Source organism: Eulemur rufifrons, chromosome 23, assembly GCF_041146395.1.
Source record: "Eulemur rufifrons isolate Redbay chromosome 23, OSU_ERuf_1, whole genome shotgun sequence".
Lineage (NCBI taxonomy): Eukaryota > Metazoa > Chordata > Mammalia > Primates > Lemuridae > Eulemur > Eulemur rufifrons.
The window spans coordinates 28,771,299-28,785,683 of record NC_091005.1 but is presented as its reverse complement, the minus strand read 5'-3'; the positions used below and the strand labels follow the sequence as shown (position 1 = coordinate 28,785,683).

Below are 14,385 nucleotides of genomic sequence, written 5' to 3'. Positions count from 1 at the left end.
AACTTTAAAGGGCAGACATAGTATGTGTTCATCTATTCACTTTTTTCTCTTGATTTAAGATATTTGAAATTCTCCTTTCCTTGCCTTTTTTTTTAACATAGGGATTGGAAAGACATCCAAATACAATAACCACCTTGTGGAAAAAACCTCTACTGATGTTAACACTAGGGTCCTCATTTTAGGCTTAAAAGGGTTCGGGTTTTCTTAAACTCTGAATAAGAACTCTCTGAGGATGAACTTGCTCTGCCCTCAGAGCAGCCTGCGTGGCCGCGTCTCCCAGCAGCTGTGCGTGTGCAGCGCGCGTGTCCGTGCGAGGGGCTGGGAGAGCGTGACTGCGCCGCAGCCCGCAGCTCCCCCAGGGCTGGCGACGGGAACCGAGACGCGCGGCGGCCACGCAGGCGGCGCGGGATTCTCCAGCCCGGGCGGGGCGAGGCCCCTTCGCGGAGGCCGGCCGGGCGGGGCGCAGCTGCGGGGATCCGGCGTCAGGGCCCCGCACGTGCTCGCAGGGGCGCACCTGACCCCCTCTGGTGCGTCTGTCCCGCTAGAAGTAGTATTTTAGGCCGTTTTCTATTTATTTATTTTTTTAGTGTCTCAGAAAACAGGCCGGACCCCAGGGATCGGGAGGGTGGGAGGGGCCGGGTCCCGCGGGGCCGGTGGGGGAGGGGCAAGGGCGGGGCGACACCGCCCACAACGCATTTCCTGCGGGGTGGCGCGACCTGCGTGCGGCCTCACGGGTCTCGGCGACCGGGAAGCCGGGGCCGGGTGGCGGCGCGCGCGTCAGAGGCGCCCGGACGCCAGGTACGTGAAGCCGCCTCTGCGGCCAGCGCGGGGACGGTTGGGCCGGGCGGTTGCAGCCCCGTCGCGCCGCGGCCTCTGTGACGCACCGCGTGGCCTCCGGGGCCGGCTGGGCGGCGCGGCGCGGCGCGACGGGGGCGGAGCGAGCGGGGGGCGGGGCGGGGCGGAGCGAGCGGGGCGGAGCCGGCGGAGGCCCCGCCCCGGGGCCGGAGGAGCGAGGACGCTACGGAGCAGGCGCGTCCCGCCGCCGCTGCCGCCGCCGCTGCCGCCGCTCGCCCTTCTCTGGAGCCACCGCCGCCGCCGCCATTTGCACGGGAACCCCGGTGACAGGGGCTCGGCGGAGGGGCGGAGGGAGGGGGGGAGGGCCCGCGGAGCCCCCGAGGGCGGGAGCGACGCCGCCGGCGCCGGCCGGGCTCCCTGCGCTACCGCGCCGCCCGCGGCGGGCCCCGAGCAGCAGCGGCGGCAGCAGCAGCCGAGGCCGGGCGTGCGCCTGAGGCGGCGGCGGCGGCGGCCCTGCGGGCAGCCGGGAGGGGCGGGGGCAGCGGCCGCCGCCGTTTGATGGATCCGAGGATCGCCTGGTTCCAGCCAGAGCAGCTCGGACCGTCCAACAGTCTGTGGATGCAGATCTGGGAGACGACTCAGGGGCTGAGGAACCTCTACTTCAACCACCACTGTCACAGCAGCGGCGGCGCGAGCGGCGGCGGCGGCAGCAGCACGGCCACCGGCGGGAGCGGCAGCAGCACCGGCAGCCCGGGCGGCGCGGCCCCGGCCCCGGCCCCGGCCCCGGCCGGCATGTACCGCTCCGGGGAGCGCCTGCTGGGCGGCCACGCGCTGCCGGCGGAGCAGCGGGACTTCCTGCCCCTGGAGACGACCAACAACAACAACAACCACCACCAGCCCGCGGCCTGGGCTCGCCGAGCCGCCGCGGGCCCCTCGGCATCCTCATCCCCCTCGGGGTCCTCGTCCCCGCACTCCGCGGCCACCGAGCCCGCCGACTCGGCCTCGGGCAGCAGCAACAAGAGGAAGCGCGACAACAAGGCCAGCACCTACGGACTCAACTACAGCCTGCTGCAGCCCAGCGGAGGGCGGGCCGCGGGGGGCGGCCGGGCCGACGGCAGCGGGGGCGTGTACAGTGGGACCCCGTGGAAGCGGAGGAACTACCACCAGGGAGTCGTGGGGTGAGTGCTGGCCCTGCGGCCTGGTGGCCTGGCCCATGCTAACGCTTAGCCGGGCACACGCCCACAGAGGCGGGTGGGAGGGAGCCTGGGAGAAGCCACCCCAGGGCCTGCTTTCGCTGCTGCTTCACAGAGGGCTGATGGCCATCTGCCCATCCCCCACCCGCTAGCCCCCAGCCATCTACACCTTCTTCAACCCTCCTTAGCGGTCCACACCTTCTCCCTCAGCCATCCACGCCCTCCCCTCCCGTCCCCTCCCTTAGTCATCCCCACCTTCTTCCCCTCCCTCTTAACTGCCCACACCTTCCTTGGGTCCCCCTTTATCCATTCACTCTTCCCTCCCATCCCCCTTAGTCAAACACACCTTCCCCTAACCACCCCCCACCAGCCCTCCAGCCTCTACGAATTTGTCCCCATCATCACACCCCAAGATGAGGTCGTTTAGCAGGGACATATCGTTCATTCCCTGAAAACATTCATGTGTTAGAATCTTTTGATGGTACAGGACCCGGAGGTGCTTTCCTTGCCAAGAATAGAAACATCCAGAATGCTCCTCCCCCTCCCCCAATCCCAGACAGGAATCATGTCAGCCCTGTAAGGCATTGCCTACTCTTGACCCTTTGGCCCATCTTTTTATTTTTATTTTTAAAAATTTCCTGTATTAATGATGTCCTGTTTGGGGGGAGGGAGAGGTGAGGTTGACAGCTAAGTTTACGGTGGTGGAGGTGGTGAGCTCTTCTGAGGCCTTGATAGAACTTTCCAGGAGTTCATGGTCTGAGGCTCAGGCTTCTCACTGTAAAGTTATCATCCTGGCAGAGGCAGCCAATGCTTTTCATTCTAGGGGGTAGATCTGTGCTAATGAGTGAATGTTGCACCACTAGTGACTTTCTGTTTAAAGTTCACCTCTTACAAAATGGAATCTTACCTGACCCCTGGTGAATTATGCACATAAGCAGGGAATGTTTCCAGCTAGATTTCCCTTCTGGAAGAGCCTCTGTGCTGGAATAGGTTACTGAGTCTTTTTTCGTTTGTAAAACACGGCTTTTGGATTGTGTGTGTGTATGTGTGTGTGTGTGTGTGTGTGTGTAAGTATTTAGTTCGAGTATGGAGAACAGGCTTTCAAATTGCTTTTCATTTTTCAGGACTTTTTTTCATTGAGTACAACGGTATAAAAATGAAATCACCAATTACTAATCCTGCGTGAACCTTTTCTTAGATATACCCATTCAGATCTGCCCTGCTTTGGCAAGGAGAGACAGTTCTGTGTACCTTTTTGAAGGTCTGGGTAAAATGAGTTGGTGGGTTCCATCTGCTTCTAGTGGGCTGGTGTCTGCTATATGCTACTATTACAACTCCCACCTTTTATGGAAAATGCAGTCAAGCATTTTAGAACTGGTGCTGGGGTACATGTCAAAGCTGCCCTCGCTTTCCAGAGGGTAACCCTTTAGGGTCGAGTCCTGTTGGCAAGCTTCAAGGGCGCTCTCCATGGTCATCACACTTTCGTAAAGGCTTGTGGTTCCATCCTGTTAACATTTCCAAGTGTAAACCTGTGGTCTAGTGACAAGCAAATTGATATTGAGGGCTTCTGATGGTTTCATTTCATAGGAATAAGCTCCAGTTAAGTAATCACTGTCAATTAAAACCTTGAATTTCCCTAATTGCATATTACTGGAGCCTCTTTGCATGTGTCTAGAAAAGAGATACTGTAAATCCACAATACTAGCTGCCTCTTATTTTGATAAATTAGAAGTTGTCCTCTCTACATGATATTTAATGTAGAGGATATTGCACAAGGTTCACATTTGAACTTGATGTAGAAGCAAGATGTTTTTCCTGATTCAGATATTATATTGTCTTCAAAGGGATTAGGAGAGGAATTTTCATTTCCCAGCGGGATTAGTGTTTAAAAACTGAATGTAAACCTATTTTAAAACTGCTTATCACTTCATCAGATTTTCCATCTTTTGCCTCCTCTGTGAGGGTGTCAGCAGTTAAATTTTTTTTCCCCCAATTCTGAGACCTCTTAGTTTTGAAAAATATATTAAGCAGTTCCTAACAGTGTTTTTGTAAGAGGGCCTGGGTGCTTAAAAATTCTTATTTTGACTTATAGATCCTGATTTCTTAGTTTTTAAGGAAGTTTTGCTATTTTTAATACAGGTACTTTAAAAATCTGAATTCAGAGTGTACCTCAATGTTATACTGTTCTCAGATTACATATGGCAAAACTGTTACCACTAGTTTCTGAGTTTGTAGGGTGTGATTGATACTTAGCTAATGTGGTGGTCCTTGGCCTCTGAGACCAAAATACGTGAAAAGTGGATTACAGGTATGAGACAACTACATACTCTCCCATAGCTCTCTTTTATCTCTCAGTGTGGTTTCTCTGCTTCAGCCAAAACCAGTTGACATATTCCCTGAACACTTTTTTTAGATAGTTCAAAATCCTGAATTCTTCCATTACCCAAAGTTCTTGATTTTTTTGGTTCCTCCCCTGAACTCTTGAAATATGTGCTGCATGCTCTTAGTATAGCTCACTTATGTTTAACTTTCCTTTTATATATATGTTCCCTCTTATCCTCTAGATGGAGGTTTCTTTAGAGTAATAAGATATTTGGATTTCATCCTAAAGTCTTCATAGTCTTCTTTCAAAATGAAACTCTCCTGGACTGACTGTCTTAGACTTCTTCCTGTACCCACAGGCCCAGGGAGTTCTCTTTCCTTTTTTTTTTTTTTTTTTTTTTTTTTAAGTTGCTTCCACTTACTCTCTTTCTTGTTGCTTCATTACCCTTTGGGGCCGGCATTGGTAGGATGCAGTCCACGTGCTCCTTCTGGCTTGTCCATGAAAATGAGCCAACCCCCCCCCCCCAAGCTTTAATTGTTGATTACCAAGGAGAAAGAAGGGATGGTAAAAAGTAGCAAACACAGGGAACTTAGAGAGATTCAGAGCCCTTGGTTCTGAGCACTGCGTCCAGAAACGTGGAAGGTGCTTGGTGTTTATGCAAGCTCACGAGGATAGTTCTGTGTTGGCTGCACTACTTGATTTGTAGATGCTTTGACTTGTTCCAAATGATGTTTTGGAGTATGAATTTGGCTGTGAGAACATGAAGATGATCTCGTTGGGAAACTTGGGTTTTAGGAATAATTTCTTGAACTAGGATGGTGGGAATGGCATGGATGGGAAGGATGAATGAATGAGAGGTATTACAGGGTAAGATTGGAGAGAATTGTGACTCCCTTAGTCAATTTAACAATCATGCTATAGCTTTGAATTTGAGTAGATGGGGAAATGTTGGTGTTATTGAAAATAAGGGCCAGAAGGACTATTGGTTTGGGACAGAAGATAGGGGAATGTTTAGGCGGACATGCCTAGCAGGGAGTTGAGATTTGGGGGCTGAAATGTAGTGCTCTTTGCTGTCGTGGGGCATTACCCTCTTGTCTGTGCTGCTGTTGTAGTGCCCATTGTTCACTACATCACAGTAAGCTCAAGATGCTGATGGCTTTTCTTCAGCTCCGGCATTATGGCTTATTTCTTATTTCTACACAGTGTCATCAGTGAGATTGGTGTTACTGCTGGGCTCCAAAGTGATCAGGCAGATTAAAATAGGTTGAATATGAAAGAATTTAGAGCCCTTATTCTAGGGGCTTTGTGCTATGTTTAATTTCTGTGCATTTGCAAATGTGGCCCACAGTAATTCTTTAGTGAACTGGGACCTTCAGGTTATTGAATTTTACTAATTTGGGTACTGAAATGTGCTTTTAGGAAGACATCAGATTTTCTATAGTGTAGATTCTATCCTAATAGTGTAATTCATATTTGAGGATTTCTCCAAATTTAGTATATTGTGTTCAACTAAGTTACTTGCATGCCACAACTTCCATATTCTATCCAAAATCTGTGACCAGTGAACGCTGTCACTATTAGAATCATTGGCGTTTCAATGTGTGGGCTGTTTTTTAACCCTCAATAAGTTTTCAGCTGTTGAGAAGCAAAAAGAAACAGCGAGTGACTTTTTGGATTCTATCCTGTGTTCACATGAAAGATTTAGTACATTGCACGAAAGATAGAACGAGAAAGCGTTGCTAGAAAAGTCTAAGGCAGGGAGGTGGAGTGTGTGTCAGAAAAATTCTGATCTTAGTATGCTAAGATGGCCTTCTATTTCAGCTTCTTCCATAAAACTGCTACCAACGAATCCTGGTGTTAGAAGTCCAGAAGGGTCCATGGGAAGAGAATTCTGGTCACATGGTCGTCTCGCTTGTTAGTTGGTTCTCAGATAATCTGCCTAACAGTATATCACAGGAATGGTGTAGATATGATGGCAGTGGTTAGGAATTCATATACTGTCGAAGCTGAGGAAAATTAAAGTCACATTTTCTGTGGAGAGTAGAAAAGGAAGCTGTTGTATGATTTCACGCAGCTTTCTGTTCTCTTTGTTGACTCCGTTAGAGTAACATTTGGTGGAGGAAACTATTTCAGGATCACACCCACGACACTAGGGACTGTATTAATCACTTACAAACACATAGGTATAGAGTAATCTTGAAGGGGCTGTAGGCCAAAGAGGATGCTTTTTTGAAGAATTAGAGTCCAGTTACCAGCCACTGATCTTTGCTCTTTCTTACAGCGCTGACCGGACAGCTCAAAGTCTCCCAAATTCAGAGGATGTCCTATAGAATGTTCTTTCCACCTCTCAGAATATTTACTAGGGACTCAGCTGCTGTAGAACACCAAAAAGTCTTCAAATTTGTTTCACTATTTTTAAGATTACTTAGAATTATATTTTTTGTGAGAGATTATATATTGAGGTTGAGGATGGCCTTGAACTACTTTTCATTAATTTGGAACCACACTGCAGGTGATACATTTATTTACATCCAGTAAAGTCTGGAAAAAATCTTGCCATGCGAACAAGAGATTTCATGTACAATCTGGTATGTAAATGAGGAATTCTAGCTCAAGTCATGCCTTCTTTTGAAGTAGTTGTATCAGTTTAGTGCAGGAACCTGTGTTTTCAAATTAATTGATTTAATAAAGTGCTCAGTAAAATGGAAGCCTTTATTATGTTTCAAATACTGTGCTAACCCTTTCCCATTTGTTATCATGTTAACCTCCTCATACATGGCCCCATTCAATTTTTTTAACCAAATTTTTAATTTTGAAATAATTATAGATTCATGGGAAGTTGTAAAAAATAATAGAGAGATCTCATGTTCATTTCACCCAGTTTCTCCTCGTGGTAACTGTCACACATAACTAGTTTAATGTCAATGAGGAAATTGACATTGCTATAATCCATAGCCTTTTTAAGATTTCACCAATTTCACATAAATTAATTTTGTATATTTGTGGTTCTGTACAATTTTATCATGTGTAGGTTTGTGTAACCACCAGCACAATCAAGATGCAGAGCTATGCCATCAGCTCGAAGATCCCTTGCACTGCCCTTTTATAGCCACACACACCTTCTCCCTAACCCCTAGTGGCCACCAGTCTGTTCTCCATCTCTGTAATTTTGCCATTTTGAGAATATTATGTAAATGGAATCATATAGTATGTAACATTAGCTTTTTTTCTTTCACTGTAATTCCTTTGAGAGCCATTCAAATTGTTACGTGTATCAATAGTTCATTCCTTTTTGTTGTTGAGTAGTAGTCCAAAGTATGGATGAACCACAGTTTGTTTAACCATTTACTTGTTGAAGGACATTCCGGAAGGATTGTTTCCAGTTTTTTGGCTATTTATTAGAAATAAAGCTGCTATAAACATTAATGCACTTTTTTCCCCTCCTGCTGTTACGTGACATGTAAATGTTTTCCTTTGGCGGGGGATAAATGCCCAAACTTGCTGGGTCATATGGTAAGTACATATTTAGTTTTTTGTTTGTTTGTTTTTTTTGAGACAGAGTCTCACTCTGTTGCTCGGGCAAGTGCCTTGGCGTCAGCCTAGCTAACAGCAACCTCAAACTCCTGGGCTCAAGCAGTCCTCCTGCCTCAGCCTCCCCAGTAGCTGGGATTACAGTATGAGCCACCGTGCCTGGCCTCACATGTAGTTTTTAAGGGAACTGCTAAATTGTTTTCTAGTATTCTCTTTGGTGTTATCATTGTTTTTTATTTTAGTGATTCTAGTATGTATAATGATAGCTCATTGTGCTTTTTATCATATTATCCTTCCCATAAATAGCCCCACCTAATTTTTTTTTTTTTAGCTGTCCATATAATTTCTTTCTATTTTTAGTAGAGATGGGGTCTCACTCTTGCTCAGGCTGGTCTCGAACTCCTGAGCTCAAATGATCCGCCCACCTCGGCCTCCCAGAGTGCTAGGATTACAGGCGTGAGCCACCGCGCCCGGCCTCCCCACCTAATTTTAACTTTAATTTTTATTTTAAAAAGTTCTTAACAGTACTGAGAACTGTCTCAATTAGAAATCATTAAATATGGGCTGGACGTAAGCAGTGGCTCACGCTTGTAAAACTTGTACTTTGTTAAACCAAGGCCAGAGAGGATCACTTGAGGTCAGGAGTTTCAGACCAGCTTGGGCAATGTAGCAAGACCCTATTTCTACAAAGTATATTTTTTATTATTTATTTATTTATTTTTTAAAATTTTATAATTTTAAAAAAGAGACAAGGTCTCACTCTTGCTCAGGCTGGTCTCGAACTCCTGACCTCAAGTGATCCTCCCACCTCAGCCTCCCAGAGTGCTAGAATTACAGGTGTGAGCCACTGAGTCTGGCCTACAAAATATATTTTTTAAAAAAATTAGCCAGGCATGGAGGTGTACACCTGTAGTGTAAGCTACCTGGGAGGCTGAGGCAGGAGGATCGCTTGAGTCCCAGAGTTGGCAGTTGCAGTGAGCTATCATGATGCCACTACACTCTAGTGTAGGCAACAGAGTGAGACCCTGTCTCAAAAAAAAAAAAAAAAAAGAAAGAAAGAAAAAGAAATCTTTAAGTAAAATTGTGACTTAAAAGGCTTTAATTTACAAGTTTTTTCTTTCATTTTGCTCTTAGCAGTATCGTTTTAACTTTGTCTTTGAAGTAATTTTCAGTGTTTCCTTTGTATGTTGCTTTCTCTTAGAAACTAGTTATTGGCGTATAGTAGATCTTCAGTCTGGTTTTCTGAACAGGTAAAAGTATAATTTATAGCTGAGTTGATTTCAAAATTGAGAGTACTGTCTTTTTGTATTTGTATGAGTATAGTTCGCTTTCTGTTGGCTAGGCTCGATTTTGGGGAGTAAACCCTGTGGTCGGTGGTTTGGTGTTGGTGTAGTGGTAGTGAAGTTTTTTATAGTATTTTTATATCTGAATAATACCTTCTGACTGTGTAGAATAAATACTTTATCTTCAAATCTATCTTAGTGTAAACGGTTTCATCTGAACCGCTTTCTGGACTGAGAATTGGGAGTTGGTCCCTTATTTTTCCCTTACTGGGCTTTTGTAGTTACTGCTTTCATTCTGTCAAAATAACAGCTCTTAGCACAGTCAAGTATTGTAAATTTCTGCTAAAGCAAGAATAAGAATCTATAAGGATACCAAGTGTGGAGGGCTAAAGTTAATTCCTGGTAATTTGGACTTAATAAAGTACCATTGATGAGGTTTGAAATTTTGATGTCTTTATTCCTTGAAGTTAGTTATTCACCCTTTATTTTCTTGTTTGTATGAGGTGTTGATTACTGCTGTTTCTTAAGAGTACTTGTTTTTGAAATCAATTTGTATTTTATATACTACTAATAAATGCTAATTGCCAAAAATCTAGAAAATACACTAAACCAAAGGAAGAAAAATAACCCCCATAATACTACTACCAGAATGTAACTACGGTTAACATTTTGTTGTAAATGTTTTTAGACTTTTAAATGTGTTTATACATATTTTCCTTTTTTTAAATCACTCTGGACTTCTATGAGTTTAATTTTTTTCCAATTTAAAGAATTGTTATTTTTTTTATTTTTTTTACCGCTGATTATGTAGAGTAATTATTTTGTTTTATTATTTTTAATAACAGAAGTTTATTCTCTTATAGTCTGGAGGCCAGAAGTTAAAGCTGGTTTTTAGTCTTAAGATTTTTTTTTCTTCCTTGGGAGAAGGCTATCAGAATATTGTGAGTGTACTTTTTTGACTTAAAAGATATTTTATTAATATGACAGATGTCTTTTCAGATGAACTCTATTCTGTAGCATTTTCAATATCTCATTATCTTTGGAATGACTCTGTAGATACTACATGTGTACATGATATTCAATTGATTTAATGTACATTGTTTATTTCACCAATTCCCTATTGGCCTTGTAATTTGTTTCTAGTCTTTTTGTTTTTTTTAAAAGACATGCATTTAGCAGAGGCTTTGCCTCAGGATTATTTCTTTTATTTTTCTACTTTTTTAATTGAGATATAATTCACATACCATAAAATTATCCCTATTAAAGAGTTCAATTCAGTGATTTTACTATATTACAGGGTTGTGCAATCATCACAGCTAACTAATGCCAGAACATTGTCATCACCCCAGAAAGAAACCCCATACCCATTATCACTCCCCATTCTCTCACACCCCTCACCCTAACTCTGGCAACCACATAGAGACTGTCTGTCTCTGGATTTCTGGTCTTTTTGTATAAATGGAATCATATAATTTGTGGCCTTTTGTGCCTGGCAGCTTTTACTTAGCATAATGTTTTCAAGGGTCATCCATGTTTTAGCATATATTAGTACTTCATTCCTTTTTATGCCTAATATTTTGTTGTATGTATAACCACATTTTATCTATCCATTCACCTATTGATGATGTTTGGGTTGTTTCTACTTTTTTGCTATTATTAATATTGCTACTTGGATTTTTTTTTTTTTTTTTTTTTGAGACAGAGTCTCACTCTGTTGCCCAGGCTAGAGTGAATGCCGTGGCGTCAGCCTAGCTCACAGCAACCTCAAACTCCTGGGCTCAAGCAATCCTCCTGCCTCAGCCTCCCGAGTAGCTGGGACTACAGGCATGTGCCACCATGCCCGGCTAATTTTTTCTATATATATATTTAGCTGTCTATAATTTCTTTCTATTTTTAGTAGAGATGGGGTCTCGCTCTTGCTCAGGCTGGTCTCGAACTCCTGAGCTCAAACGATCCGCCCACCTCGGCCTCCCAGAGTGCTAGGATTACAGACGTGAGCCACCGCGCCCGGCCACTACTTGGATTTTAATGTACAAGTTTTTGTGTGAACATGTTTTCATTTCTCTTGGGTATATACCTAGGAGTGGAATTCCTGGGTCTTATGGTAACTATACATTTAACATTTTGAGGAACTGCCAAAATATTTTCCAAAGTGGCTGGGACATTTTACATTCCCACCAGCAATGAATGAAATTTCCAATTTCTCTGCATACTTGTTAACACTTTTTATTATCTGTCTTTTTTATTATAGACATCTGAGTGGGTGTGAAGTAGGGTCTCGTTGTTTTGATTTGTATTTCCCTAATAACTAATGATGTTGAACATCTTTACATGTGTTTTTTGGCCATATGTATATCTTCTTTGGAGAAAGTCAATTCAAATCCTTTATGGCTGTTTTTAAGTTGGGTTATTTAATTTTTTGCTGTTGAACTGCAAGAGTTCCTTTTTTTTTTTTTTGAGACAGAGTCTCTCACTTCGTTGCCCTGAGTAGAGTGCCGTGGCATCAGCCTAGCTCACAGCAACCTCAAACTCCTGGGCTCAAGCGATCCTCCTGTCTCAGCCTCCCAAGTAGCCGGGACTACAGGTGCACACCACAATGCCAGGCTTATTTTTCTATTTTTAGTAGGGACAGGGTCTCACTCTTGCTCAGGCTGGTCTCAAACTCCTGACCTCAAGCAATCCTCCCGCCTCGTCCTCTCAGAGTGCTAGGATTACAGGTGTTAGCCACATGTCTGGCCTGTAAGAGTTCTTGATATTCTAGATACCATTCGCTTATCAGAAAGATAATTTGCAGATACTTTCTCTCATCCTGTGAGTTGTCTTCACTTTCTTGGTAGTATTCTTTAAAACACAAAGTTTCATTATTTTTTTCAGTGAAGTCCAATTTTCTATTTTTCTTTGGTTGCTTGTGCTTTAGGTATCATATTTAAGAAACCATTGCCTAATCTAAAATCCTGAAGATTAGTTCATGTATTATATGTTTTGTTTTAAGAGTTTTTATAGTTTTAATTCTTACGTACTTTCTTTTTTTTTTTTTTTAAAGAAACAGAGTCTTGCTCTGTTGCCCAGGCTGGAGTGCAGTGACTCAGTCATAGCTCACTGTAACCTCAAATTCGTGGGCTCAAGTGATTCTCCTGCCTCAGCTTCCTGAGTTGCTAGGACCACAGGTGTGTACCACCATGCCTAGCTGATGTTCTTATTTTTTGTAGAGATTGGGTCGTGTCATGTTGTCCAGGTTGGTTTTGAACTCCTGGCCTCAAGTGATCGTCCTGACAAAGTGCTGGTATTACAGGCTCACTCCCTGCCGACACCTATTTTTTTTGTACGATTAGGTGACTTTTGGCAAATATATAGTGTTATGTAACTCACAACAATTTAGATACAGACCATTTCCATGACCCCAGAAGGCACCCTCAGGCCGTTTACAGTTGGTCCTTTTACCCCATCCCTGGCCCTAAGCAACGACCACTTTTGCTTTTTCTGAGGTTTCATATAAATGGAATTATGTGTGCTGTGTATTTTGTGTCTGTCATCTTTTATAGCAGGATGTTTCAGAGAGTCATTCATATTGTTGCACGTAACAGCAGTTTGTCACTTTCTAATGCTGATCATTGCATGGATCTGCCAAGATTTGTTTATCCATTGGTTATGATCTATAGAATTTTTAAACATGTCCTGTGCCTTTGGTGTTACATCACTTGTTGGTTTTGCGACTTCAGTCTGATCAGGCCAGAACTGATCCACACATTTTTGGGTTGCAGCTGCTCTTTTGCAAAACACTATGCTAGGCTTTCTGTAGGAAGTAGACACTGAAACATCCCTCTCCTTCTAAGAACTTCGGTTTGGCTGGATAGACAATGCATTAGTTGGAGAGATTGCTTTTAATCAGTGAGGTGGGGGCAAACTTTCAGAGGAATGAAGATTTCTGCTAATGGTTTAAAACAGCAGTCCCCGACCTTTTTGGCTCCAGGGACTGGTTTCATGGAGGACAATTTTTCCATGGTCTGAGGAAGGGGGATGGATGGTTTCAGGATGATTCAAGTACATTACATTTATTGTGCAAACTTTTCTGCTAATGATAATCTGTATTTGTAGTTGCTCCCCAGTACTAGCATCACTGCCTCAGCTCCATCTGGGATCATCAGGCATTAGATTCTTACAGAGAGCACACAACCTAGATCCCTTGCGTGTGCAGTTTACAGCAGGGTTCGTGCTCCTATGAGAATCTAATGGCATTGCTGATCTGACAGGAGGCGGAGCTCAGGTGGTGATGCTAGTGATGGGGAGCAGCTGTAGATACACATGAAGCTTCACTTTCTTGCCTTCCGCTCACCTCCTGTCATGTGGCCCGGTTCCTAACAGGCAACAAGCAGACCGCACAGTTTCAAAAGATTGGTTAGCTTGTGGAGGGTTTGAAGGGAAAAACTGATTGTATTGTTGTAAAATAATGATTAGCATAATTGAGATAGATGGTGAACAGAATTTACTATTATGATAGTTGACCTCTCTCAAAGGAATTTTGAGATCTGAAAGTACCCTAATTAATTTTTTAAACCTTTCTTATGGAAAATTACCAAACATAATACAGAAGTAGAGAGAATTTGATAATAAACTGCTATGTAGGCCTGACGCGGTGGCTCATGCCTGTAATCCTAGCACTCTGGGAGGCCGAGGTGGGCAGATCGTTTGAGCTCAGGAGTTCGAGACCAGCCTGAGCAAGAACGAGACCCCGTCTCTACTAAAAATAGAAAGAAATTATATGGACAACTAAAAATATATGTAGAAAAAATTAACCGGGCATGGTGACACATGCCTGTAGTCCCAGCTACTCGGGAGGCTGAGGCAGGAGGATCGCTTGAGCCCAGGAGTTTGAGGTTGCTGTGAGCTAGGCTGACGCCACGGCACTCACTCTAGCCTGGGCAACAGAATGAGACTCTGTCTCAAAAAAAAAAAAAAAAAAATCAAAAACCTCTATGTACTCATAATGCAGATTTAACTGTTATCAACTCAGCTAAACTTATTTCAGCCAATCTTATTCACACCCCAATCCATTTCCACCCCACATTACTTAGAAGCAAATTCCACATCACATAATTTCATATAAATATTTCCTTTTTTTTTTTTAATAGAGACAGGGTTTTGCTATTTTGCCCAGGCTGGCTTTGAACTCCTGTGCTGAAGCAATCCTCCCACCTCAGCCTCCCGAGTAGCTGGGATTGCAGGCACATACCACCACATCTGGCATTAAATCTTTACATTT

General features: G+C 44.1%; 1 protein-coding gene across 3 annotated transcripts in view; it reads left to right on the top strand.

Moving 5' to 3' along the window:
* The first annotated feature begins 1,353 nt into the window (after window positions 1-1,353).
* The window catches only part of TENT4B (terminal nucleotidyltransferase 4B), a 72,618-nt gene continuing 59,586 nt past the window's right edge, over window positions 1,354-14,385 (top strand). Inside the window, exon 1 of one of the 3 annotated variants that reach the window (XM_069456730.1) lies at window positions 1,354-1,973. In XM_069456730.1, coding sequence (XP_069312831.1) covers window positions 1,354-1,973 — 620 coding nt within the window. The remainder of the gene's footprint in view (window positions 1,974-14,385) is intronic. The other 2 variants (XM_069456732.1, XM_069456731.1) reach the window with 2 other exon arrangements.